This window comes from Scophthalmus maximus, chromosome 3, assembly GCF_022379125.1.
Source record: "Scophthalmus maximus strain ysfricsl-2021 chromosome 3, ASM2237912v1, whole genome shotgun sequence".
Lineage (NCBI taxonomy): Eukaryota > Metazoa > Chordata > Actinopteri > Pleuronectiformes > Scophthalmidae > Scophthalmus > Scophthalmus maximus.
The window spans coordinates 4,157,136-4,184,699 of NC_061517.1; the positions used below are offsets into that span (position 1 = coordinate 4,157,136).

At 49.2% G+C, this 27,564-nt stretch overlaps 1 protein-coding gene across 12 annotated transcripts in view; it reads right to left on the reverse strand.

Annotated features, from left to right (window-relative positions):
• Positions 1-27,564, reverse strand: part of hspg2 (heparan sulfate proteoglycan 2) — an 85,245-nt gene that overhangs the window by 23,412 nt on the left and 34,269 nt on the right. For 8 of the 12 annotated variants that reach the window (XM_047331291.1, XM_047331292.1, XM_047331293.1 and 5 more), the window contains 46 exons: positions 24,571-24,680; positions 24,322-24,380; positions 23,872-24,044; positions 23,757-23,795; positions 22,418-22,543; positions 22,042-22,263; positions 21,839-21,958; positions 21,577-21,708; positions 20,999-21,143; positions 20,303-20,460; positions 20,074-20,214; positions 19,815-19,978; positions 19,545-19,724; positions 19,027-19,223; positions 18,570-18,717; positions 18,269-18,396; positions 17,863-17,949; positions 17,505-17,563; positions 17,025-17,086; positions 16,731-16,871; positions 16,369-16,542; positions 15,916-16,095; positions 15,702-15,820; positions 15,481-15,592; positions 14,503-14,616; positions 14,077-14,204; positions 13,861-13,947; positions 8,824-8,894; positions 8,612-8,676; positions 8,377-8,517; positions 7,235-7,426; positions 6,915-6,953; positions 5,571-5,870; positions 5,396-5,449; positions 4,708-4,791; positions 3,823-3,915; positions 3,640-3,732; positions 3,289-3,519; positions 3,085-3,198; positions 2,874-3,001; positions 2,420-2,506; positions 2,241-2,299; positions 1,458-1,622; positions 1,246-1,356; positions 848-948; positions 247-430 (listed from right to left, as the gene is read on the reverse strand). In XM_047331291.1, coding sequence (XP_047187247.1) covers positions 247-430; positions 848-948; positions 1,246-1,356; positions 1,458-1,622; positions 2,241-2,299; positions 2,420-2,506; positions 2,874-3,001; positions 3,085-3,198; positions 3,289-3,519; positions 3,640-3,732; positions 3,823-3,915; positions 4,708-4,791; positions 5,396-5,449; positions 5,571-5,870; positions 6,915-6,953; positions 7,235-7,426; positions 8,377-8,517; positions 8,612-8,676; positions 8,824-8,894; positions 13,861-13,947; positions 14,077-14,204; positions 14,503-14,616; positions 15,481-15,592; positions 15,702-15,820; positions 15,916-16,095; positions 16,369-16,542; positions 16,731-16,871; positions 17,025-17,086; positions 17,505-17,563; positions 17,863-17,949; positions 18,269-18,396; positions 18,570-18,717; positions 19,027-19,223; positions 19,545-19,724; positions 19,815-19,978; positions 20,074-20,214; positions 20,303-20,460; positions 20,999-21,143; positions 21,577-21,708; positions 21,839-21,958; positions 22,042-22,263; positions 22,418-22,543; positions 23,757-23,795; positions 23,872-24,044; positions 24,322-24,380; positions 24,571-24,680 — 5,817 coding nt within the window. The remainder of the gene's footprint in view (positions 1-246; positions 431-847; positions 949-1,245; positions 1,357-1,457; positions 1,623-2,240; positions 2,300-2,419; positions 2,507-2,873; positions 3,002-3,084; positions 3,199-3,288; positions 3,520-3,639; positions 3,733-3,822; positions 3,916-4,707; positions 4,792-5,395; positions 5,450-5,570; positions 5,871-6,914; positions 6,954-7,234; positions 7,427-8,376; positions 8,518-8,611; positions 8,677-8,823; positions 8,895-13,860; positions 13,948-14,076; positions 14,205-14,502; positions 14,617-15,480; positions 15,593-15,701; positions 15,821-15,915; positions 16,096-16,368; positions 16,543-16,730; positions 16,872-17,024; positions 17,087-17,504; positions 17,564-17,862; positions 17,950-18,268; positions 18,397-18,569; positions 18,718-19,026; positions 19,224-19,544; positions 19,725-19,814; positions 19,979-20,073; positions 20,215-20,302; positions 20,461-20,998; positions 21,144-21,576; positions 21,709-21,838; positions 21,959-22,041; positions 22,264-22,417; positions 22,544-23,756; positions 23,796-23,871; positions 24,045-24,321; positions 24,381-24,570; positions 24,681-27,564) is intronic. The other 4 variants (XM_047331298.1, XM_047331295.1, XM_047331288.1 and 1 more) reach the window with 3 other exon arrangements.

Consider the following 27,564-nt stretch of genomic DNA (forward strand, 5'->3'; position numbering starts at 1 on the left):
ACACGGCAAAAGCATTGGGAGTTAGAACTGCAAGCGTATCAAGCTGTTAACCCGGAGACAAGTGTTTACAGTGCACAATGATGAATGCAAACAGACAAAGCATGCGACATTCCAAGCTGGAGGTGGGGGACTCGGGTTTAGGGTGGGGGTGGGGTGGAACTACAGGAGCCAGAGCTGGTCGGGTGGCAGCGTGGGGGGGTGGGGGGAGTTGATGGGTAATGGAACGCAGTGCCGAGGATCACGAACCTGGCACGTAGAGGATCGCATTGCCCTCGTCCATGGCAAACATGTTGGAGCCCGTGCAGACGTAGACGCCGGCGTCCTCGGGCTGGACGTTCTGGATCGTCAGGATGCCGTTGAAGTCCATGGCCCGGTTGGGAAGCTTCCCGTTGCTGCCCATGCGGGTCCACACCAGGGTGTAGGCCGGGGACTGCGGAGGGGGGCCGAGCGGGGCAAACACACAGAAGTCATGAAGGCGAAGACATTGGGAGAAACTGCGCTCTTGTTGTTCAACTATCAGCTGATCCCCTCACGAGATCACGGCAACGTGCACCGACGCTCAGAAATTTCAGTAGGAGTAGTTTTGGATTATACACTTATTAGCTTTCTTGCTGAGATAAGATCGATCCCATAATCATGTCTGTCGGTTTAATACGGAACTGCGCCGGGATCCAGCCAATCTGGCTTTGGCCGTAGCAGAATCCACGCGCGGCCATGTCAGTTTTGTCTTCATGCTAAACTCAGCTAATCTGTCCAGCAGCTGGTATCAGAAAGATGCACGTATGTGAGAGTGGGTATCTATATTCTCATAATGCATAATGCAATGATAGTAATCGGCCGGCGCTACCTTGCTCTTCGCAGTACAGATGAAGCTCACGGTGGATCCCACCCTGACAGTCTGGGCCTTGGGCTCCTCCACTGTCACCTCGATGGGTTTGGACGGGACACCTGGTGGAACGCAGGGGACGAGTATTTTACACGGACATTTCATGAGACGTTGAGTATTGCAAATTGCAGTGTGAGTTCAGTGACGGCAAACATTTTATTTTATCAGGCATCAGTTCGTAGAAAGGAGAAACCAGTTCGAATCCTCTACAAAAGCTCCACGACACAGTGAAATGACAATGAATAATCAGACCTTGCGTAATCCGTGCATGAGCCAAACCCATGTGTTCAACCATGGACGGCATCTGTGTGTGCCTGAATCCTGTGAGGTGCTAATATGGAAGTGAGAACCGGACGCACTTGTGACAACGATTTCAGCGCGGCTCCTGTTGGTGCTGCGCTGGTCGCGGCAGGTGCAGACGTAGACGCCGCCGTCGCTCGGCTGGACGCTGGGGAAGTACAGCTCTGCTCCTGCACAGTCGGACGAGGAGAAAGGGGCGTCTCACTCAAACGTGCCGTCCCCGTTTACAATGTGCGTATCAACGATAGGCCATCTACAGTGTGTCCCGCACCTTGTCTGCGTCGGTCGGCGCTGCCGGATATGGGCCGTCCGTCCTCCCTGGACCAGTAGAAATAGTGCGGAGGAGAGCCGGACACCTGGCAGCGCAGAGTGACCGGCCCGCCCTGCGAAGCCAGGACCCTCTCGGGGTAAACCTTCACCACCAGGGAGGCTGCAGCTGCAGAGTGCGAAAAAACAGGAAACGTCACCAGGGAACTTTTCCACTAAAGTATTTGGCGAGCGCCGCCAACACGCTGCGGATTGCAGACAATTGGCAATCTGGCAGGTCTCTCCCGTACGGTGTTTGTTTTTGATTAGATAACTGATAAATGAATACATTAAATACATATATTATACACATATTTATACAACTGAACTCTCTCGGCTTCCATGTTGTTGCTATTTGTCTGCGTAGGCAGTAGACTAGACTTCTCATTGGTGTTTCACAGAGCAAAAACTGGAGGGACACCATAGAGATAAGTTTGAAGTGGATAATTCTGAATAAATCTACTTCATGTTCTTAAACTTACATATTTTTACACTATTAGTAGAAGGGAAATTGATTAAAAAAAAGAAGAAGCTGTGATCTAAACTGGAGACTTTGAGAAATTAGTCCCACCTTTCTTAGCGTCTTCTGCAAAACACTTTCCCGTCATAAGCTCATTATGCTTATGAGATAAAAACTGTATTTCAAGCCCACGTAGAGCTCAGGCCTTTTTTATTTTCATTCTGCAACAACATGTTTTTTTCTAACAGTTCAGTCTCATTTCTATTAAAAACGAAAATGCGGCCTTACCATCGTACGGACGACACTTCTCTCTGTCCTGTGGGTTGCCAACATATCCGGGGGCACAGCTGATGACACACGCAGACGTAGACAGACAACTTAACCACACAGTTGACCCCGTGAGTGCACTTCAGTCAAAATCAAGCACACCTCAGCGGCTCCTTGCGACCGCATCTAGTTTCTCTTACCGTTCGCAGTACTGGCCAGTGTAGCCGGGCTGACAGGCGGTGCACTGGTAGCCTCCGTTTCCAAGGCTCTCACAAGTAGGGGAGAACCTGTCACGCGAGGCCAAACACACACGGACGAGAAACTCAATCATATGGTAGCAACCAGGTTCAATATTCAACTGATTCCCTGCAAAACTTTGCCTTTTTAACTGGCACTCGGCGAGATTTTGTCCTTTTAACAAAATCCTGATTTGTGAAAAATGCCAGGATCAACGGGGAAAATGAATATGTGCCATGTTTGGTGCCAGTTGGCGGAAAACAGCTTAAACAACGGGAAACGAATCAAGCGTCGGGATTTAGAAGCCGGTGGAATTTTGCTGGACACATGGGGCGAGCGAGCGAGCCAGACGCGGACGCGTCCCGGGCTGTGAATGGAGGTGGAACGCGAGGTCTTGTTATCCGCGCCAGCACTCACTGGTTGTCGGGGTCAGCGTGAGGGCAGGCGCAGGGCTGGCAGTCCTCCGGAGTGCCGACGGTGGGGTCGCCGAAGAAGCCAGGGGCGCACTGCTCGCAGACCTTACCCTGCGTGTTGTGCAGGCAGCTCTGGAAGGAGAGACATGTCGCATTAGGCATCCGTCCATCTCGCCCAGGGCTGCACAGTCGAATGTCAGCCTGGTGCGTCATACCGTGCAGATGCCCGTCTCCGGGTGGCAGGAGTCCGAGTGGCCGTTGCATTCACAGAGCTCACAGTGACCCAGGTATAAACCTCCGCCCGTGCGAGTATACCCCGGGGCACAGTCCTGAAACAGACGTTATGATTGAGATATGTTGAAGGAGACATCTTAGGCCCGTATCGCTCCCACAGCCAAGAGTTCAGAAAGATGAATCACCTGGCAAGAGAGTCCCTGGTATCCAGGTGGGCAGCGACACTGCTCCACCTCCAGGGCCTGTGCCAAGCCGCTGTAGTTGGGCACGGCGACTTCCATGTTGATTTCGGAGATGCTGGAGGACCGCATCTCGGTGGAGTACGACGCTCGGATGAGAACGTCATCCAGATCCGCCAGAACCATCATCAGGTGCTCACGGGTTGCCGGCATGCCATCGGGACGACTCCAGTTTTCCTATTAAAAGAGAGGAAAATCAGCAGCTGTTCTTCATACCATAGGAAGAAACGTCTTTCTTCGGGGGCCTTTTTACAAACGCATGTTCACCTTGTCACCGCGCTGCTCCGAGCCACTCACCTCTCTGAAGACAACCTCAAACCGCTGAGTCTCTCTGCTGCCCTGCTGCCTCCTCTGCCAGGGCAGACGAGCTACCAGGGTGATGTCGTTGCCCTACAGGGAACGACGCAGGCGGGTAAATGCGACACATTCACGAACAGTAACCGCGCGAGAGAAAAAAAACAGCGGGAGAGGGAAACTCACAATAATCTGCACGTCAGCATCATCCAGCAGTGTTCCTCTCGGACCGGCCACGTAGGAGATGGTGTATTTGAGCTTACCGCCGTAAGAACCCACCTACAACAGTGTTAGCAAAAGAGGGGGGGGGGGCTTTAGATGTCAGCTCCGGTGACGAAACATCGACGCACGTGTGCAGCAACACAGTCTATTTGGTAACATCATATCCTGTGTGTGGGATGTCAAAAGGCTGCTGTGATGACGTGAATGTCACTAAATGTGGTGAAGGTGCTTAAAGGGGCACTGCACCCATTTTTTTTACAAAGGAAGTCTAGCTCACTTGTCATGTAAAAAAAACTATCTCTCTTTTGAATCCACCAACTTTATAGAAGCGGAATACAGATCACCTTTAAAACGTGCTTGACGAAAACATGAAAATGAAATGTTTTCATTCATGAATGTGAGAAATGGAGGATTTATGGCAGCGGGAAATAGTTTATGACCTAACTAGTGTGTAGATTTCAAGATACTGGATTAGTACTTTGACGGTGGAATCCTGTAGCCACGTTTCCGTTTCCTTTTGTATCTATTGATTGTTAGAATCTCCATTGAACAAAAAGTTTGGTAATATGCGCAAAAAAACCAAAATAAAGATTAAAGTTTACAAAATAAATGTCAAATGCCCTTTCCTCTCTTAATTACAGTGGAGGAACGTGGTGCAGGAAGTCAAGGAAAGGTAGTACATTACATTACAAAAGTTAAGGGATTAAAACAAGCAGTACACGTAGTGAAGGGCACAGGGGCTGTGGACATGAGGGGTAGTCGGGGAGTTCTGGAGGATACCAGAGGCGCGTTATTGCTGTGACCAGGGGGCTCAAGGAGGGGACATCGCCACCGGTGTCCAACAGTTACCTTATCCCCCGTGAACTGCGCCGGCAGCTGCCAGCGGAGCAGATCATCCTGGTGCAAGCTGAAACCTTTGTAGACCAGAGCGTACTGAGAGGCACAGGGGGAAGGAGAAGGCACAAGAGAATAAGCCACAGAGGAAGAGGGAGAGGTCGGCGACACTCCAAACACGAGCAGGCAGAGAAAAAAGCGGGCGGGCAATGGCGAAGAGCACCACCCGGTAAGACTCCTACAGGGACATATACTCTCTAGTACAAGTGCAAAGAAAGAAGTCCGCTGACAGTCTGATAACGGCGTTCGAGGTCGGCACTTTGTTTATGTCTGACGACTAGAGCAACAGCCCCCGCTGTCGATAATGTGAAAATGACAGTTTTTTAGTTTTAAAGCAGGCGGTGGTGTAATGACAGGCCACTGTAAAAACCAGCGCTGCTCTCAAGCGGTCAATTACGGTGACAGCACAGCGAGAGTGGGAGTTTGCTTGGGGAAAAACACCACCCGTGAACACATCCACTCTTCGGCGACTATTAATTAAAAACATATTCCGCAACAAGAAAACACTAACTGCCCCGGACGAAACCGAGGGACGCGCTGTTGTAGATTAACTTTTCTTTCTATCAAAGACACGGGGCGGCGGGTTCCCGTGTGCGTGTGTGTGTGTGTGTGCCAACGCCGAGTCCGCCATGCCACCGTCTACCTTGCTGCTGTCCGCAGAGGCACCGGCAGAAGTCTCGCTCACTCTGTTCTTGCTCTGTTGATCCGCAGATCCCCAAAGAGAAACGGGAGAATATGAGCAGGAAATGAAAATAATAAAATAAATGAAAAAAGGGCTCATAAACTACCCATAACCCTCCATCACACTGGGAGTCTACCTGCAGGCGAGGAGCGTGGCCCGGGGAGTAGCGCTGGGGCCTGGTTGGCCCAACGGGAGAGGCGATGCCAGACGGAGCAGAAGGGGGGCTCAGGTTACGCAAAGACCACCGTGAGGACGAAGAGGAGGAGGAAGAGGAAGTCGGGAGCCGTGAAGACGAAGAAGAGGAAGAGGAGGAGGAAGAGGAGGAGGAGGAGGATTTAGAAAAGGAGGAGGGGAAGAAGGGAGGGGAACCCGCTCGTCCCTTGGAGAAGTTAGAGAAGAGCGCCCAGACCTCATCATCCAGCTGTCTGACATCACCCTGGGGAGGCGGAGAGTTGGGGCACCGGATAAACAGTAACCATGGGAACAGTAAAGATGACGGACGCACGGTTTGAGAGTTAGACTCCTCGTGATGCACGCTCTTCATGCTTTTCACTCCACGATTTCTGAATGGGGCAACTCAAAGGTTTACATGCACTGAGGTGACCAGGTCACCAATCCAACAACATGCCTCTGATCAGTGACCCTTCATCAAACCCAGGTGACTCATATCTATGAACCGAGGGAATGTTTAAACAAACAGAATTTTTTTTGTTTCCATAGACAGGGGTGTAGCACCAAATTCTGGGTCCCATACATAGGCAGTCTCTTTGGGCCCCTTCCGCAGCTATGATGCTGATTAATTTATGATTCTGTGTGTGTGTTGTAATAGTAACTAGCTAACTCCTACTGTATTCAGGTAGTAAAAGTTACAGTTAGTTAGCAGCTCCAGCCGCCCTTCCCCCTTGGGCCCTGGGCAGTTAACCCCCCCCCCCCCAGTGCTACGCCCGTGTCCATAGATGTCCACGAACGCTCGGTGTGTTGGCTCATAACGGCAGAAACACTGTGCCTCGGTGATTCCGGTCAGACGTACTAAGAGTAGCTACCATTCTACGGCGCAGTTCACACCAAATACCTGGCTTGCCCTTTTGGCCCTGTGGGCGTCTTTGCGCTCTGAGGCCATCCGGTTCCAGATGGAAGCATCCTTCCTCAGCCGCTCCTCTGGCGAGTGCGAGTCGCTCTATTGATGTGGATGAAGCAAGCTCTTTGATCACTTTCCTTGTCACCGAGCTGGCGGTATTTGGGAGTATCTTTTACGGCCGTTGTTATTCGAGGCAAAAAAGTTAAACTGTATGAAGCTCTTTAATGGACCATTAATGATCAACCCATTTACATGGCTCATGGGATCACAAAGCAGATCTAAAAAGCCAAAACAACTTGCTGAAAACGGCAAACACTGCTCAAAAATGCCACTTCAAAAATTACATGCCAGACAGCATTTCAAATGTCACAACACGACAACCAGCGACCGACACCGCCGTACCTGCTCTGCTCGTTTTATCCGACTAAAGACAGAATCTTTCTATACAGAGTGAAAGGGGGGCAAACGCACATTCAAAAAATGTCACAGAAAAATAGACGTTCAGACGTTGCAAACAGACAGTGAAGGAAACCTGCACACATTTGCTTGAAAAAATAAAGGCTGGCAGAGGTTGGAAGCAAGAAAAAGCATCACAATGGAGACAGCAATAGATGAGGAAGAGTGGTCTACAAGTTTCTGCTGCTCAACCCCCTCGTAGACAGCACTGCGGGGTCTGTGGTCTTGCTTTGGCTACTTCTTCTCATGTGCTCTTCGATACTGACCTTGTCTCCCTGGTAGACGCCTGGAAGCTGCCAGTAGTGAGGCTCCTGTCCCAGGTAGTCGAAGTTGCTGTAGGACAGCTGAGTGCCTTCGGTGGAAACCTCCACGGTGAAACCAGTCGGGATGCGGTTGGTGCGCTGGCGGTTCACCAGCGCGAATCCCTGGAAGTTCCCCGGAGTGAAGGCCGAGGACACCTGCAAGGGCACGTTTCGAAAAGCAATCATTGGTAAAGATTTCAATAGTAAGTGATAAAGTTATAGGGAATTCTACGCGGCGATTTTGATCGTGATTGGCGAAGACATATGGTTCACTTTGCTGACCGCATGAACACTGTTGATGTTGATAACAAATTTTGCGTCGCTCACAACGGGAGATACGAATGTGCACGAATAGCAGGAAGGAGCAAAAATTTACTTCAATAGTTATACTTGCTTGAGTATTTAAACTTTAGCTAATATTAGGGTGAAGCGTTGTTTTGCGAAAGCCAGTTAGCGTTGAGATCCTCTCTGACGTCAGACGTCCTGACGTTGAACGAGACGTGAAGGATAAAACCCTCGCTCGACTCGCTTTTTGTATCGTGACCGGGCGAAGACGGAGATGGCTTGGCAGAGAGTATGCGAGGAAAAAACTCGGCTAAACTCGCGCAAAGTTACGCGAAAGCAAAAATTCGTTGAGTAACGCCCCATTAAAAGTTTCAAGAATCGAAACTTAGTGTCACTACAAGCATGTTTGTACATTTCTTGTACTGACCTCTTCATAATCTGCATTATAGATAACAAAACACATTCTTATGCTACAGCAGACCTTCTCAACAGACAATAAAAAATACATTCATAGTCTTCCCTGCATCATTCACTGAAAAGGTGGGAGTGTAAGTGCACAGCAGTTAGTTGCTTACATGGGGAGATATCAGTCAATCTCTGTGGATGTGATGTTACAGGCTTAAATCCACTTAGGGCTTGAATTTAGACTTCCCAGATAGTTAGACCACACCCGTCTGTTCTCCGTGTAACTCACAGAGCGGCTTTATCCAGTGCAAACTTGTGTATGAATTGGTTGCTGAGTTCAAATCTTTTCTTCAGGTATGAACCGCTTCACAGCACCGGAGTCATTTACTTCACGTTGCAGCACTCGCAGGTCTTACCTGGTCTCTGTAGTACGTTGAGCTGGAGCACTGCTGAGTGACGCCCATGCAGAAACAGGAAAGGCAGCCATCTTTGTTTTCCTGGCTGAGATGGAAGGTTCCAGACTTGCAGTTGGAGCAAGATGGACCGTCGACGTTCATCTGGAACACAGAGTGGGGGGAATGAGACACAAGGTCCGGGACACGCAACCAGGGAGTTAGTGTACATTTTTAAAAAGCGTCTTTGTTTGATCACCTTGCAGCGGCAACCGCCACCATTGCAGCTTTCTCTTCCCCTTTGGTCACAGTTGTAGCAGTTACCTGTTGCAGGGCAGTAGAACAGATCAGTGTGTACTAACTCTCTGGTAACGGACACAATGATTGTTATTAAATAAATCTTTACAACTCTTTTTAAGATAAAGAACAAGCTACGTCAGTCATTTTCATGGATCAAAATACAAAATGTACCATTGACTTCATTGTTGCCAACAGTGCATCTCTGTCCAAGCTGCGGGTTGCCAGTGTATCCTGCGGCACATCTGAAATAAAAATAGACAGTGAATATTTCCAGTCAAGAAGTTTTCAACAAGTTTTTTCTACCGAAAGAACAATGAGGCAGGAAGCTGCGGAGTCTGCAAGGGGTGATGCATTTAGCTGTTTAGGGAGTCTTCTTGACCCAAGGCAAACCTCAACCAAGAACAAAGGAACATAAACTCTTCTATTATTCCATCCAGTAAGCACACATCTCCACACCAAAGACTGGTGTTAAATACCAACATGGCCTACAAATCACAAAACCCCAGCTTTTTTTTTATGTGAAAAAAAAAAGTATTCCAGGAGAAAAGGATGACGAAACCCTGATCGCATTAGAGATGGACGGAGCGTAGCAGCTGCTAAAACATTCAACATGTCTCAGATGTTGATTCCATCTCTCGTATCACTGTTGCACAGGTGAAACACCTCACAGAGAATCAGGAAATATCACCAGATTTTTTAAAAAAAAAAGGAAAAAAAAAGAGGAAAAAATTAAAAGCTTTGCAAACACAAAACTGATATCAGAACAAAGCAGAAGTGAGCATAGAGCCGCAGATCAAGATGCCAAGGAAAGTCATCCCTGATATTGGGACACAGCAAAGCCACACGCCTTCAACCCAAGCAAACAACGCCACTGCCACCGGAGCGAAGGCTAATCCAACCACAGATCTGTGCAGGTTGCCCCGAGGACAACTGCTGTCAGTCTTACCTCAACTGTCCAGGTCCGCAGGTCAACAGCCAACAAAGAGGACCTACATGCTATGAGCTCGTTTATTATTTTGGGACAAATCCTATTCAAACTAACTTCTGAGATGCACAGCAGGTTCTAATGTGTGGTTAAATGCAACAGTCCTTCCAGTCAGGGTTGTTTTATAGATTTAAAGATGAGGATAATGACTCATTCCATGGGGAATTAGAAAAAAATACATCCAAATGGATAATTGTGATGCAAAAAGTGTCCAGAGCCAAAGACTATTATGAAAGGACATAATACGCATAACATGACAAACAATGTGGTACATCACGGTAAAATGACACAATTAAAAATAAACATGTTCATCACTCCGGAATTTATAGAAATATCATTTATATAGACATATGATGATTTCTTCTACACTTCTCTAAATGCTGACAATAAGATCATACTTTTTATGATACAAAACTCTGGCCCTGCTACAGCAGAAAAACATGGTAGTCAGATGATCCCTTTTTATTTCATTGAGCTTTCTGGTTGCGTAGCACCAATTTATTAACTCTACATGAAATTCAAGACAACCTGGATACTTAAATATACGATCAAAAAACCAGAGTCTACAATCTTGTGCATTGACCTAAAAGTTAGCATGCTTACACAAAATGGCAATTGTAATATGCTAATGTTTGCATGTATAATGTTTAGCATGTTCAACTTAATTTAAAGAGTTTCTAATTGGCACTTAACACAAAGTGCGGCTGAAACCAATGGAAGTGTCTTGACTGTTTTATCATAAACCAAAGTATTGGAAACATTTTAATTTTGACCTGATGATGCTGCTAGCTGAACGGTCAGGAGATCATTACAGTAATCCTGAGAATCTTTCCAAATGTGATTGAAACATTTCAGTAAATACAATATCTCACAATGATGCTAAAGTAGAAGTCAGGGGATCACCAAAATCAATAGGGTTCATCTTCTGGGGGATATGGATGTCTGCAATTTCAAAATCCAACATTTAAAAATGCAATAGTTGACGAGAAATTCCAGTCTGGACAAAAGGGGTGGACAATCTGACATTGACATCCGTGGTCGTACAGGTTAAGCCTCATTATTTCTAAAAAATATTTGAAAAACAAAATAAGTATGATGTTTCTTGTTAGACTGATAGTCTTGTGCTGTGTCTGTTAGGTTGAAACTTGGCATGCTAACTGGTGTTCCTGAAAACCTTGCATCACCAGTTAGATCTTTATAACGAAAGGTGGAACCGACCTAAACACGTAGGACATTTTATGGATTACTGGTTAAATTATTCATCTTAAAAGAAGCAGCGCATATGTTACAAACATGTGATTTTCTCCTGAAAGCTCAGGGTGACATGGAGGTGTAGGGGCATTTCCAGGACACGAAAATATACGGCATCATTTGAAACAAATCCTGAAGACATACCCATGTGAATGCAGGAAACAAGCACGACGTACACAAGATTTTAAATACGATCTAATCTTACGAGGCATTGGGGGTAAAATTTGAGGTAGTCTAGCCATAACAACATGAACAAATGTATACACACGAGAGGTACTAATGCTACGCTATCTCTTCATAGCGGGATTTTGTGCAATAGTTCTTTTGTCATAAAATACACCTTTAAAACCATCAAATACCAAACTACTAAAATGAACACATCAGCATCGCGTTGAAACATCTGGAAGGCCCTGCTGCAATTAAACAGCGTCATAAAATCAGTCCCTTCATGAAGGTAAATTGCGGTGGTAGCAGTTACAGAATTAAATATACGGATCAGAGCCTAGACATATAAACAATGGGCAAAAAAATGAAAAATAAAATAACGAAAGAAGACACAATATTCCTCAATCATCAGGAATGATTTTGATGGGAATGGCCAGCCTTCCCAGGACAACATGAAGAGAACCATCTTGATTCGTTTTGTGCTTCGTGGACTTTTGACCCCCTTTCAACAACCTCAGTAGGTCCAGAACACCCGACTGAGAGTTCGTCTTCTTTTTCTTCTGCGGTTTTTTTGCTCCTTTCTTTGCAGTAGTGGTAGTTTTGGTCTTGGATGGATTTGATGTCCTTTTCGCTGCCGTGGTAACCTTCTTCTTCGCCGCGGTAACCTTGGTTTTAGCAGGAGTCCTTCTTCTTACTGTCGTTTTAGACTTCCTTGTAGAAGTTGACCTGGTAGGCTTTGTGGTTGAGACTGTGTCCTTGGCAGAATTTCTAGTTTTCTGAGAGACCAACTTTTTTTCATTTTGTGGCTTTGACGGATTCTTTGAATCTCCTTTTGAAGACTTCCCCCTCTCCTGAACCTTCTTTGGAACTGGTGCATCTGACCTAAACGCCTTATCACGTCCATTGTTTTTGATAGGTGGTGTCGAAGGCTTTTTGTTGGCCTGGTCAGATTGTTTATGCAGCTGAGGAACTCTGGCGGACGTTGATTTGTGAGGCGGGGGCTCCAGTTGAAATTGAGTGATTGTTGCCGCTTCTTTGACTTTCTTTGATCTTGTTTTGCTTGGCTGTGAAACAGGTTTTACAGTCACAGCAGACCTTCTACCCTCTGGCCTTTTTGTTTCAGGCTCCAGCGTAGTTTTGGGTTTTATTCTAGATGCAGTCCTTGGTCTACCTCCCTTAGGAGCAGAGGTGCGTTTGTTTGCCGGAAGGCCTGGTGTAGGTATGCTTTTGGCCACTGTGGCTCTACTGGTGAGTGGTGTTTCGGTAGGTATAAGTCTGACTGGAGGGGGGGGTGTTGAGTAAAACGGGAGTTCGAGGACCGTGGCGAGTGAAGGCAGCGCCCTCCTCTCTTGGGGCGAACGGGAGACGTGTCTTGCACGCTTCATCTTGTTCATCTCCTGAGCCAGGGCAGTGAAGCCGTCGATCAGGATTTCTAGCCTTCCCTCTAGTCTGCTCAGACGGGACTCCATGTCTGTGTGGCCCTTCTCCAGCTCGCCAACCTTCTTGTTCTTCTCCCCGGCCGACTGGACCACGATGAGCTCCTTCAGCTGGGAGGTGAGACGACTCTGTTGGTCCTGTATACTGTGAATGCTCTCCTTCATATCAAGCGTGTTGCTTTCCAGCATGCTCAGCCGCTGGTTAAAGGTGTTCAGGTGAATCCGGAGCAGACGCTGGAAGCTGGAGTGTCTTCTCTCCGGGCTGGGTGTGAAGCGTGGTGGGAGTCTGGATGTTGATCTGCTGGGAGTGACTGAGCCATTGCCCATCCCTATTGCTTCAGTGGACTGGGGAGTGCGATCTTTAGCTTCAGTAGACAGTAAAGTCCTCGTGGGGATGACAGTGGTGACGGGCGACATGAAGTCAAAGTCGTCATCACTATCTTCATCTCCACTGGCGTACTGTATTTCTTTGTCCCAACTAAAATTGTATACTGCTTCAGGTCCACATCCCACAGGCAGGAAGCCCTCTGTCTGCTTCTCCTGGAAGGGGTCCCCACAACTGTCTGCAGAGGGCTTCTCTTCTCTTAATGTCAAAACAGCAGAGTCAGGTATGATACAGGCAGATACCTTCAAACAATAAACTATTGACACTGTTGCGTCCTACACCCAAAGTCACCGTTTGTCATCTTTGCCCTCGGAGCGGCAAAGATTCATTAGCCAGACAGGAGTTCCTCATAAATGCCACATCTACATTTATGTCGTAGAGACCCAGAAAATACGTTTTGTCTGTGCACAGACAGAAATCACGTGAGCCAACACCTTAAAAAATTCACTACCAGCTAAGCGCAAAGCCGAAGCAAGAAGCAATCAAGAAGAAGAAGAAAGCAAAAGTAAGACAGAGAGCCGACTTAACTCAAGGTTTCCTTAGGACATACAGCGATATTATTCATTACTCTATTTCTACTTCTGCTCCATAAATATGAAATATATTCTTAGTACCACCAAAGGACCCTTATTCTTTAAACAAACATTATTCCTCCACAGTACAGAACAATATCCAACCTGCGGATCTGGAAAAACAGGACACCGTACATCAGAATGGCGGGCACAGATTTTGCGTCTGCCATCCCTCCACTGACACCGCTCACCGATCACAACTGCCTCAGAAAAACAAGAGAGATGCGAACCACAGACATGCTCATATCGATTTCCTGTGAGGGAAACCAGCTGGCGCCAGTGCCAGCCCCCTGCTAACCTCGCTGCCGACCACGCTCGGCAACCCCAAACACTGAGCAGTGTCCCGACGACCACAGAGAGGTGGACAGGGCGGGGGGAAGAGCAGAGAGAGAAGAGAAGGGGTAGGGTGCGCACCTTTCACAGCGTCGGCCGCTGTAGCCGGGGGGGCAGCTGTCACAGGTCGGCTGACCATCGGACTCCAGATAACAGGTTGGGGAGAATCTGAGGCGACAGACATTTATGATTTGCATCAAACAGAATCCTTTTGGATTAGGTAATCTGTATTGAGCGCATAAAACCGATTCAAATGTACTTCTTTCAAAATCAAAAGACTTTCAGACATGAACTCACTGGTTGCTGGATGCGGTTCCAGGGCAGGGGCAGGGCAGGCAGGCCTGGGCACCGCCTGTTACAGGGTTTCCATAGAAACCAGTCTGACAGCGTTCACACCTTGGCCCGGCGGTGTTGTGGAGACATTGCTTTTTTGTTAAGGACACACACACACACACACACACACACACACACACACACACACACACACACACACACACACACACACACACACACACACACACACACACACACACACACACACACACACACACACACACACGAGGAGGAGACGTGAGATCCACAGAACAGTCGACTATACAGCGCTTAGGAGCGACAGTGTGTTTCCACACGTTGAAAGTAGCCAAGGAACCATTAGTGCATTCCACTGCAGAGATCAAAGCCTGTTCGGCGACGGTAGAGCGGGGAGAGGAGGATAAAACCTACCAGACACCTGCCGGTCTCTGGGTCACAGTCGCCGGCGTGACCGTTGCAGTCGCACCGCTCGCACGTGCCCAGGTAAAGGCCAGAGCTGGTCCGCGTGTAGCCTTCGTCACACTCCTGCAGCGGCGAGGAAAAACACACCGCAGGTCAGAGACAAGTGGCGACAAAGAGGAACACGGGGAGCAGCGGGGAGACACACCGCAATTATCAGACCGTAATGGGAAAAAAAAGACTCCAATGCAATTCGCAACAAGTCGTGGCATAGCTGTAATTGCCTTTTCTTTCTTTTTTTTCCTTGAGCAAACTTAAGTAAAAGAGGGCCATGTAGTTCCTACTTGACCTCAGGACATAGCCTGTGAGCAAAAAGGGACGAAGTCACCGGGTCAGGAGAATGCGGAAGTGCCTGAAGCCTGTATTCTCTGGAATCACCAGCAGAGGGCGACTCCACTGGTGGTTTTTAAAGAAGTCAATGCGAAAATGACTCTACTTCTCACTTGATTTCTGGTGATGTTGCGTTGGGTTGCCACTTTCCAAAGGAATAATATTTTTGACAAAAGTGAATCTTGACTCACGGCCCACTTACTAGCTCTCACCTGAGGTTTTAACCGAAGCTGCTTTCAGACATTTTCCTGAGAACGCAAAGTTTTTTTCTCTGCAACTTTCCCTTCGAAAATCTCCGGAAAACTCAACTCACGAGCGAGTGGGCGTGTTTGATGACGCAAACACTGCTCTGCGCTGCGGAATTGTCATCATGTCCTGCTCAAACCCAACGTTCCAAACATTTGTATGAGTTCATGTCTGAAAACAGCTCAAGTCTCACAGTCTTTATCAGCGGTTGAAGTTTCCCCAGGTGACGACTGAGCAAACTTCATCAACTCTCTTGATGGAGACGGTGAGATGTGGATTAAAGCTCAAATTTTTTTTTCAAATAAACAATGAGCGGACATCAAGAAAGCTGAACTACTTCTTTGAAATCTGCACCTGACAAGAAGGTCCCCTGTATCCCTGGGGGCAGGCGCACTCTTCCACCTCCAGGGCACGTTCATTACCCGTGGAGTGGGGAACAGCGACGTCCATCCTGATGTCTGAGATGCTATTTAACACAAAAGACACCGTTAAATGAAATATAATAAATAACAAATAAATAAAAATACATTTTGATTCATGTGAACGGGCTTCATGTATGTGTAGTCCCAGCGTACCTGCTCTCGTCCATGTTGTCTGTGTAGGTGGCCCTGATCATGAAGAGACTCACTTCAGCCAGAGCCATCAGGAGGTGCTCACGAGTGCACGGCTGCCCATCGGCACGACGCCACGCCGACTACCAGCCAGGGACAAGGAGAACATTTCGGTCTGGTCGCATGCGGATTTGAATTTTGCCCGAAAAAAAACACAATCAACCTCAACGACACGCACCTCTCTAAAGGTCACAGTGATGGTTTGTGGGACACGTGGGAGGGGCCTGGTCTGGGAGAAGTGCTCCAGGAAGATGCCGTTGCCCTGGAGGACCACGTCCGGCTTGCCGTCGATCACCGGCGAGCGCTGAAGCGGTGCGAAGCGCACCGTGTAGCGAAGCTCGCCGCCGTAGGCCGTCACCTGGTGGCAGCGTGGTGAAAAAAGAGGAAGCTCGTCTAAACAAAACCTGAGTAGCGGAAAGGTATTTCGCCCCTGTGATGGTGCGGGGGGAAGTCACAAGGCACACGTGTCGGGCTCGGCTGTGAATTCAAGTGCAAAGGTTCAAAGGAGGGCGAAGCGCAGGCTTTTCACTTGGCGGCATGTTGAGGCCTGACCGAGGGGGGACGGAGAGGGCAGAGGAATAATCTGTCTTCGCTTCCCTGCTCATTTTTGCTCGGCTGGTTTTCCTCTCACCTTATCTCCTCTGAAGCTCTCGGGCAGGACCCAGTAGTAGATGTCGTTGGGGACGCTGGAGAAGGAGCGGTAGACGACTTCAGAGAAGCCACTCTGGGAGATGCCGTCAGAGATGGTTTTGGTGTTGGCGCTGTCGGAGAGGGAGAAGAGCTGCCCGTTGACGCCTCCCCGCACCTGAGAGACAAACAGACGTGTCAGACTGAGATTTACATGCGCTCACACTCCATCGCCCCGCCGCCGCGTTTGCACACCGCATCTCGCCCCTTTAGCGTCTGAAAAGGATTCGCGCAAGCAACGAGTCAAAGCTCGACACGGAAAGTATTCACCGCACCCCTTCACCATTCATTGCTCGGGCAGCGCACCTGATCTCTGTTCCACGTGGAGCTGGCGCACTGCTTGGTGACGCCCATGCAGAAGCAGCGCAGGCAGCCCTCGGGGTTGGCCTGCGACAGGTGGAAGAACCCGGCCTTGCACTCGTCACACACAGCGCCCGCCACGTTGTTCTGAAACGCACACGGACACGTGCACACGTGTGACCCACGTGTGATTTTATAATAAAAGATGGCAGCATATACAATAAAGTATCAGCATCACAAAACCACAAATGAACTGCAGATTTAACAATCGACGGTTAAAACATCGTCCTGATATTTCACCTTGCAGCTGCACGGCCTGCTGCTGGAGCTGAGGGTTCCTCTGTTATCGCACTTGGAGCTCTCTGCAGGGACGGAGCGGTGGAAAGAAGATGGACACAGGGGGGAAGGAAAGTGAATGTGGGCGTGTTCCAGCCACTGTGCATACCTGAGCCATGAGCACATACTAACAGCCTACTGTAACACCAGGGGGAAGAAAAAAAAAAACCCCGATGGTAATCATTACACAGGGTCACGACGTCCTCATGACCCCACTGCTGGATGAGTGCATTGAGCGATGATAATGATGTAATGATTACAATCCATCCCACTGCTGGATGAGTGCATTGAGCGATGATAATGATGTAATGATTACAATCCATCCCACTGTTGGATGAGTGCATTGAACGACAGGTAAAACAACCCAGGCGCAGTTTATGTCAATTTCATTCCCGAACTTGATCATTTCAAAAACGCCAGTGCAGTCGCTGAACGTAAACTCACGGTTAGGGATACATTTTCCATTAGGCAGAAGGGGGTTACCCTGGTAACCAGGAGCACATCTGTAATAAAACCAAAAAATAACATCAGACGTGAGCGACCTCTTTACCACAGGCAGCAGCCGCTGCTCTTTCTGCTCATTACAATTGATCCTCGCTCTTCAAAACCGCATTCTAGCGAAGGCCGTCTTATTAAAAGTCATCACAATCATGTTTTATAGATTATGACATCAATTATTATCACCGGTTACTAAGAATTGATAGACACCATTTCTGATAAACTGTGCCACCGCCCTCCTCATCCGCAAAACCACTTAAACCGCAGAGTGGAGGGCAAAGTCAACGAAATCGGTTCTCCTCACTTCTCACAGCGCCGTCCCGTGTAGCCGAGCCTGCAGGCGTCACACGTCGGCTGCTGGTCGACGTCCAGGAAGCAGGTGTCAGAGAACCTGCGAACGCAGAGATTAAGTCAAACATTTACAGCGGCTGGTTAATGAGAAGCGCGTTGAATGAATAAAGCGGCGCGCAAATATCGGAATGTGTGTGTGTGTGTGTGTGTGTGAGCGTGTTGCTGCTGCGTTTGTGGTGTAGATGGGTTTCTGTGTGTGTGTGTGTGTTTGTGTGTGTGTGTGTTGTGTGTGTGAGAGCTTGTTTGCTGCTGCGTTTGTGGTGTAGATGTGTTTCTTTGTGTGTGTGTGCGTGTGTGTGTGTGTGTGTGCGTGTGTGTGTGTGTGTGTGCGTGTGTGTGTGTGTGGTCTGCGACCTCACCGACGCGAGGTCTCGTAGTACGGGCAGGGGCAGGGCTTGCAGTCGTCGGGGCGACCTCGGCTCGGGTCGCCGAAGTAGCCGGGGCGACACTTGTCACACTGTGGCCCCTCTGTGTTGTGCTGGCAGCTCTGTGGCGGCGGGGAGAGCACACTGGTCATTCTCCCGCGTGGACGCCTCTCAGCGGAAAATTTTGGGAGCTTATTCACTTAACTTCTATCGTCATATTTGAGATTAAAGAGGTGAGGAGTGTTTTCCTCTGTGAATTGATCAATTGGTCGTATATGCGAGCAGCAGCCATTACCAGACAGTGTCCGCTGATGGGATCACAGGCGCTGGCGTGTCCGTTACAGTTGCAACCGGCACAGGTGCCCAGATAGGAGCCACCGGGGATGCGCTCGAAACCAGAGGAACACACCTCACAGGACAGGCCTGAATATCCGGGGGGACATCTGGGAACGACAGGACAACTCGTTTCATGCAACACAAAGTGTTATTCAAAGAAATTCGATTTCTGGGCGGGGCCACCAATCCAAGCCCCAAAATACATTTTCTGTGATTCACAAAACCAACAGAAAACGTTCAAAATCAGTCATCTCCTACATGAATGATGTCAACTCGGAAGAATGCAACACACTGGACACGTCCCAACGGGCGGCCGAGGATTGAAGACCGCCGACTGACAGCTCCCACCTCACTTAACCTCACACTATCAAGATGGAAAATTTCCTTCTGGGTTTATTTATTTTTTTTTTCCCGACCTGCACTCTTCGACATCTCTGGCGTGACCCAGAGTGCTGAACTCCACCGTGGTGGTATCCATGACGATGTCACTGAGCCCCACGCTGACCATGTGGTGGTCGTAGTTGGTGCGAATGCTGACGCTGTCCAGACTGGCCAGCGTCATCATCAGCTCCTCCCGGGTCACGGGGCGGCCATTGGAGTGCTGCCATTTATCCTAAAACAAGGACAATTAGGTTCATTGAAATGTGTGTTTGTGTGCATCAAAGCTTATCCAATTATATTTTTGAAAAGGAGATTTAAAGTTATTATCAGATTTTTTTTAAATTGCATCATTATTCATAAGTAGAAACTGGTTTTATTATCATGAAATTTAGTTTGTGTCTATTTTTTTAACCTTATATTTGGCAACATTTGTGTATTCTTTTAGACAAAACTAAAAACTAAACTATATGTCATCACTTCAGATTTACCACAGGATTGTGCAGAACCCCCAATTGTTTTTGCAAGAGCAATTTTTTCTCATCCCAAGACCTACTTCAGTGAATTTGATCTCCTTCTGGTTGACCACTTGGGAAGGGGTGGCGCTGCCCCTGCGGTACACGAGCCTGCGTCCGTTTCCAACCAGCATCACGTCGGGCTTCTCCACCGGCTCAGACAGGCCGCGGGCCAAAGTGTACCGCACCTTGAACTTCAGGGACCCCCCGTAGGAGTCGATCTAGAAGACAGACGGAATGATTTCCATACGTGTGCGCGATCGTAGCTTGAGCAAAATGAAAAGCAAAGAAGAATTGTACTCCTACTGCACCTTGTTGCCCAGGAACTGGCGAGGCAAAATCCAGAAGGAGTCGAGGTTGAGGAAACGGCGCGACAGGTCGACGAGCTGGAACTCCTCCATTTCGGGTTGGATGAGGAGCTGGGTGGAGGAGAGAGGGGGAGTGCCTGGCCGGGATGGATAAGTGACATTCACTCCTGGAAGCAGAGGACAAACAGATTCACTCAGGCTGATGAAGTTAATATTTCAGTTGCTCCCCATCAGTTTCACAAGCATCAACAAGTCCCAGTGCCTTTGAAGTCTTCCTCGTCGGTGAACCGCAGGCTGATCCGGTTGCGGTAGCGGCCGGTGCTCTTGCAGCTCTTGCCGACTCCGGCGCAGAAGCAGGACACACAGCGGCCGTCCACGCTGAAGTGGCCGCCAGGACAGTCGCCTGGAAGAGAACGAGAAGAGACAGAGTCAGAATTCAATTCATGCTTTGTTGTTAAAATGGCTTTTTGATGGGCAAGAGGTGAAAGTACCCGGGTTGGGGTTGGACGTGAGGGTGAGCACTCCGTCGGGGATACCGAACACCAGGCCTTTAGCGTTGATGGCCTCGCAGGTGTAGGCCCCCTGGTCCGCTTCCTTCACGTCGCGAATGGTGAGGGTGCCGCGGCCGTTCTCGTTGGTCATGGAGATCCTGCAAACGCAGAAATAAACGACACAATCATAAAACAAACAATCTCAGTGGATGTGTATAATGAAAAAATGCCAAAGACTCTGACGGCACCATTTTGCAAAGATACTGTTTACGAAAAATCATAAATTTCGACTGCAACTGCCAAACCGAACGCGCAGAGCAGGCCACACCCACAATCAACAATCTGATACAGCAACTTCTGGAGTTGGAGGACACCACAAACATGTTGCTGATTAAAATCACAGTTCCAGCAATTATGACGATAAGTATTAGCGCTACAACAGTGATGAAGAGAGGTTGACAGTTATACAGTGGTTTGAAAAGAACAACACTCAAACAAAGCAAAAATATTAAATTCATAAGTTTTGAATTCAAGGTCAATTATCTGGGGGATTCTGTCTTTCACCAGACGCAGATGTTTTCTGCAGCTTTGCTCAAACAGAGAAACACACGTTTTTCTAAAACAAAATCAGTTCTAAGGGATTTTTTTTTTTAAATTTGCAGTACTGCTGCGCTGACACGAGGGGATATTTCTCACCTGCCGCTGACGGGAATGTGTCCCCAGTTGAGTCTCCAGGTGATGATGGGTGTCGGCACTCCAACGGCCTGACAGGTGAACGTCACCGTCGCCCCCCGGGCTGCCTGGACGGACTCTTCCGGTGGGCTCGTCACAGAGGGGGGGGCTGTGAAGTGTCAAGAAGGTGACACGCCACATAATTAATGCACACAAACATTTATATATATATATATATATATATATATATATATATACAGAAAAAGACTGGCGTGTGACTGGAATTCGCCGATCCAGTGAAGCTCGTAAATCCCCGACAGTGGAGAGGAAATGGAATTCTCCGCCACGGACGGACAATTCCCTCTTCAGTTCTGAGGAATGGACGGTGGACAAAAAGCTCTGTGTCTCCGCCACCACATGTGTGAAAAGAGCCTGGTCCACAGCGAATTCACAAAGGGAACTCAAAGAGGGATGATTATAGGGGGGAGAGCCACCAAAAAAGCAGTCATCGCCAAAAGAGAGTCAGGAAACAAAAAGGGAATGAAATGTGGAGGGGGGGGGGGGGGATTGTAAGAGCAGCGAGCTGTTGGTGTGAGACTTACTGCAGCCGTACTCGTCCGAGCGGTCGGGGCAGTCGGGCTCTTCGTCACACTGGTAACTGGCCGGGATGCAGGTGCGATCGCTCAGGCATTCGAACTGCTCGGGAGCGCACCTGTCGCCGGGGCCCTTGGTGGCTACAGTCACGGGGGGGAAATGGAGATGGACAGCGACTTTTAATTCACTCGTAATCATCCCGGTCAGGCGACAAGAGACCGAACGACTGCGTATCGCAGAAAGGTCGCGAAAAAGAAACGGGAGACTCACGGCAATCCGTTTCGTCCGAGTTGTCCTCGCAGTCATTGTCTCCGTCACAGCGCCAAAGCTTGAGAGCACAGCGGCCATTTTTACACTTGAACTCGTTGGGTTCACAGGGAGAGGGAGTACCTGGGGAGAGACGACGGTTAGAGCGGCGACCTTCACGTCCCGCGCGCGGGCCCGCGCGCACCGTGCGGCCGTAGTTCTCTCACCACATCTGAACTCGTCGCTCCCGTCCGAGCAGTCCCTCTCTCCGTCGCAGATGTAGTCTCGGGGGATGCACTCGCCGCTCTGGCACGTGGCCTGGTCGGCTCTGCAGGGTCCCGGTGGGCCGGGGGGCCGCGGGGCCTTCTTGGCGGCGGTGGTGGTGGTTGTGGTGGTGGTGGTGGTGGTGGGAGGGGTGGTGAAGACCGGAGGCGCTGGCAGTTTCACATCTAAAACAAATCTCTGTGATTAAACTCGGCAAATGTACAGAGCGGAAACTCGAGAGCAGTTACCGTGAATTAATAATTAACGCGTCACACATCACACGCAGCCAGTGATCCGCGCCGTCGGCGGCCACGTTAGAACGGGCGGGAAGCCACTCACCACAGTTGGTCTCATCACTCATGTCCCTGCAGTCTGGTCTATTGTCACACAGGTATTCCATCAGGATGCATGTCCCATCGCCACACCTGTGCTCATCTGGCATGCAGGGCCTGATGCTGGGGGTTACTATGGAAGGTGCAGATGGGAAGTGGGGGGGGAGGGGGGGTCAAGGATCAACCAGGTGTGAGCCAGGGCAACAGCACGGCCAGCGCACAACACTGATGTCACATCACGGCACAAATAAAACGAGTAGAACAAATAATAAGCCATCAGATTACTACACAGCGCGTGCAACTCAGGCATGTTGTAGATCGCGGATTTACAACATCAGAGATCATTTGCGGAGTGATTCGAGACGCTCGGGGAGAATTTAAAGGACATCGTGCCTGTATCTATTTTGCATAGAATGTTCTGTTGGGGGGAAAAAAGAAATCCGACGTGAAGACGGACAGACAAGAGAAACCAGACACAGACACGGAAGGCTGAACGGATACACGGACTAGATTGGGCTAAACTGGATGAACATGGACTAGACTAAACCCACAGGCTGGACTAGAAAAAGACTGGACTGGATAAGACACAGAGACTGGACGAGACAGACTTAACAAGAAATGACGACCGGATTCGCATACTTGATGGACACAGAGACTGGACCATAGACTAGTCTAGACAGACCGGACACACAAGACTAGAACAGACACACAGACCAGAATAGACTAGACCAGATAAGACACAGGGAAAAGACAGGCGGAACAAAAAAGAACGACTAGATTGACAAACTCGATGGACACAGACTGGACTCGACAGACTAGACTAGTCAGACTCAACCCTCTAACCCCCCAATCTGAAAAGTGGACAAGACGAGACATAGACCGCACTAGACACATACAGAGGGACAGAAATATCGGAACCCCGTCGCCTGAGTGGAGATCTTAAAGAAAAGGCCAACGTTACATCCGATGCCATGCCCGCGTACAGAGTAGGGTGGAATTTGCACAAATCAAATAGCTGGGGTTTTCTACGTCGCAGTGAACAGCAGCATTCCTCACCAAACTCCATGCCATCATGCAAAGGTCTTTTTCTGATTCACTGTGTGCACTACTGGACTTCGGGAACCCGCACGTCCTACTTCGCATTGCTGCTCCCATGCAAAAAACATTCCTCAGGCCACTTGACCGTTGCGTGAACGTAAAGGCCATGGTGAGATTTTCAACATCAGTAAGGAGGGAAGTCGCTCGATTGTTTATAATACAAAATAAAATGGCACAGCAGTCCTCCTACAGGTTCTACGGGGCCAGCGGGCTCAGATACCATGCAGCAGGCATGGTACAGTACGAACCTGGCACTGCTATAGGCTCCGCGGAAGGCAACGGTTGAGCTAGAAACCAGAGGGACATGTTAACGCCTGACTGCTCCCGCCGCGCTTCATTCGCCGCAAAACATTCGCGCCTCACCTTCCCCGAGTCGTCTGAACTGGAAGCCCTGGACCGACGTGACGTAGGACGCGATGGCTCCCTCCCTCACCACGTTGTAGAGCACGCCGCGGATCTGTTCGTCGTCGGTGTTGTAGTCCGAGCCCACGTCCAGCTCCACAAACACGTCCACGCCATCATCCCTGATCATCTTCCTGCAAAGAAGGGACGGAAAGGCCCCGGTGAGGCTGCGGACTGTGTGCGGCGCGAACCGCAGGGGCTTAAACAGGAGAGCTCTTAAGAGGAGAGCTTTCCCTTTTTCGGATGTTCCTAAGAGAAATGACTCACTCCACCGGGTTGCCCTTGGAGCAGTTTGGAAAAAGTAAGACGCGCAGGCGTCGCCGGCGGCGGCGGCGGCAGCAGCAGCACACAGCTGCAGGGTTATCTACTGTGGGTGTCACAAAGTGTGATTTAGAGGATTTGTGTTCTTACTTAATGAGGACAACGCTGACTGTCTGGACACCTGGAATCCTGTTGTAGTCCGACTCCAGCTGTGGAGGGGAAAAAGCCAGACTCGGTTACGTCGGAATAAACAAGCCCGGGGGTTTTTTTTTTATCTCCAGACAAAAGCGTCGCACGTACTTCAAACCAGCCAAGTCACAAGTTACATGTCTGAACCATATAAGGTAGACTCTGCTTTCGAGTACGCAATCTGGTGGAGTTAGGAAGGGAAGGACATACCGTGTCCACCACCGCCTCAGAGATCTCATTAAAGGCCGGGGAGAAGATGTCCTCGAGCTCCGGGCTGTAGACCAGGGAGTCGGTGAAGTTGACGAGCGCTCTGTAATAAACTGGAAAACACAGGGAGGAGGGGAGAAAGGGGTTCTGTCAGCCAAACCACACGATAACAGACAACGACCACAGGCTCAGCACTTAATGTCCGTCTGTCGCAGGGTTATTATGAGCCAGATTCAAGTGCGCTAAGTCTATTAAAGACGATGTGATATGAGATACTGTTTGGGAATTATGTCCCGTGGAAAAGCCTTTGGTTGAATGTTTCAGAGAGCGAAAAACTGAAAAGCATGACTGTGGCTCGAGGGGCCAGGTACAAATTATGGTTTCTATTTCCAATATCTCACTTGTGGCCTGGTCTGCACCAAGCAAACCAGAGCAACTGAGGCGGGCGGCATCGCACGTGGGCCCCCGGCCCGGAGGCGCACGCTGACACAGGCGTTCAAATGTAACCGTGGAATTACAGCATCGCGGCACGTCGTCCTCTCGGCATGACTCTCTGTCGCCGAGACGCACATGTGCATCAGGCTCACATAGCGGCGGAGAGATGCTGATAAAGCCCCGTTGTAAAAAAAAAAAAAAAAAAAAAAGCGAGTACTCAGGCGATTATTTTCATCATCGGTTAATCTGTTGATTATTTTCCAGGTTGATCGGTTAGAAAGATGTGGATGGTGTTTCCCAAACCCCCAAGATGATGTTTGGTTTTGTCCATGCACCAAAGATATTTAGTAGAGGAGGAAAGAGAGTCAACTAGAATAGTGGAGGTTCTCTGAGGGGCCCTCTCACACCTTAGTACCGTCAAGACTCAGAAGCTGTCGGCTAATCTAATCTACTGACCGGTAACAACTAATAATTCAATAATTCAATTTGAATGTGATTTGAATCACAATCACAACTCTGGGGCCCAGGGAGAGGAAGAAGAAATAGAAATTCCTCTGTGGATGAAACTCCATCCATCCATCCATTGTCTACCGCTTTTATCCATTTAAGGGTCACATGGGGCTGGAGCCAATCCCAGCTGACATTGGGCGAGAGGCGGGGTTCACCCTGGACAGGTCGCCAGCCTATCACAGGGCCACACACAGAGACGGACAACCATTCACTCTCACATTCACACCTACGGACAATTTTGAGTCTCCAATTGACAGTCGTTGGACTGTGGGAGGAAGCCGGAGAGAACCCACGCACACACGTGGGAGAACATGCAAACTCCACACAGAAAGGCCCTGGTTGGTTCAAACAGGGATTCGAAACCCAGAACCTTCTTGCTGTGAGGCGACAGTGCTAACCACTACGCCACCCTCCACATGTACCAAGTCAAATAGATGCGGCAGGCGGGCAGGGATTATATCGATGGCCTACAGAGACGCTACAGAGTGAGCTGACTGGTCATTAAAAACGTGCAGGTCAATTGGCTGGACGTAGGGCTCTCCGAATTCGGACACGCGTCGTGCAGAAGCTGCGGTTTCGATGCCCATTGTTTTAATTTGCTCGGAGTGCCAGGTGATCGGGGTAATCCCGTTAGTGTAATCCTGGGTTTTTTTCTTCATTTTTTTTCTTTTTTCAGTTGCAAGTTATTTTGTTTCCAACCCTTGAAAGCAGCTGGTTGGTTTCACATTCTCTGAAGTGTCCTTGACTGAGGCGCTGAACCCAGGAAAGTGTTTCAGTGGAGAAACTAAGCGTGGGGGGGGGTTTCGCTGTTTAAAACTAAAACCAACCGTCTGGTTTCGTCCAAATTCACCCTGAAGCAATAATCCACCTATAAACTGGACAGTGACAATGATTTGACTTTCATCGTGGTGTCAACTGATTTGACATCTCTTCAATCCTGATAACACTTTAGGCCACATCGCTCCGGCCCCTGATCGCAGTGAGCTATACGAGGAGCTCATCATCAACAAAAAAAACTGTCAGATGTGTTATTATAATTCCAATGTCACAGGCTCAGCCCGTGAAACCTGAAATAGGCCGAGCCCGCAGGGTGCCCCGCTCTCACTCTCCTGCCAACACTTTGTTAGAAGTCTGGCCTGCCAGCCTCTGATTTCGGACTGGCAGTGTGGGCTTGGGGAGGAAGTCAATATTTGTACAGTTTCTTGCAGTGAGATGCTACTTGCCAAGAGCAAAGAGTCACGTTTCGGGGTTTCAAACATACGTGACCAAATTCTACACGCGGACCACATGCAGGAAACTACACACTGTGTTAGGTCTCCACTCTTTGTTCCCTGCAGCGTGGATTAATTACATATTACATATTACACTTGGACAACATACACTTATCATGCTTACCGGGGGGCTATTTAATTTAAAGTTAAAGAACTCGTGCCTCACACACACTCGGGCTTGTGTGTCCGCTGTGTTAAAGGCCTGTGCGGAGCCGTGGCTGGTGCTCATTTTGAATCCCCCATTTTTTGTCTTACACACACACACACACACACACACACACACACACACACACACGCACACACACACACAAACACACACACATTGGAAACGTGAGACATCCCGTTCCTGGTGAGGAAAGGCCTCGCTTATGACAAAGTAAACGGAGGGCTGCCCATGAAAACACACGGCGAGGTGAAACCGTGACGACAGAAGTGCGGGGCGGCGGCGCGGCCTGGAAAGTTCCCTGAGTGCTCGCTCCGCGGACTGTTCCTGTCCGACTCACAGGAGTAATTGTCGGGGGCAAACGGAAAGACGGGCAACATCAAAGTTACTCATCAAAGCGCCTCATTCGACCCGCACATAATCTAATCACTTGAGTGGGTTCTCGCCGCCAGGTCAGCAGCAGCCCGTAGCCCCGACTCCCTCTGAGCTCGCCGACTTTGACGTTACAAGCTGGCGAGTGTGGGACCGCCGCCGCTCGAGACCCTTTGATCAGGGAGCCGGGTTGTGCCCCCCTGCTAACGAGCGGGCCCTTTTACTCAAAGACCCATTCGGCGATAC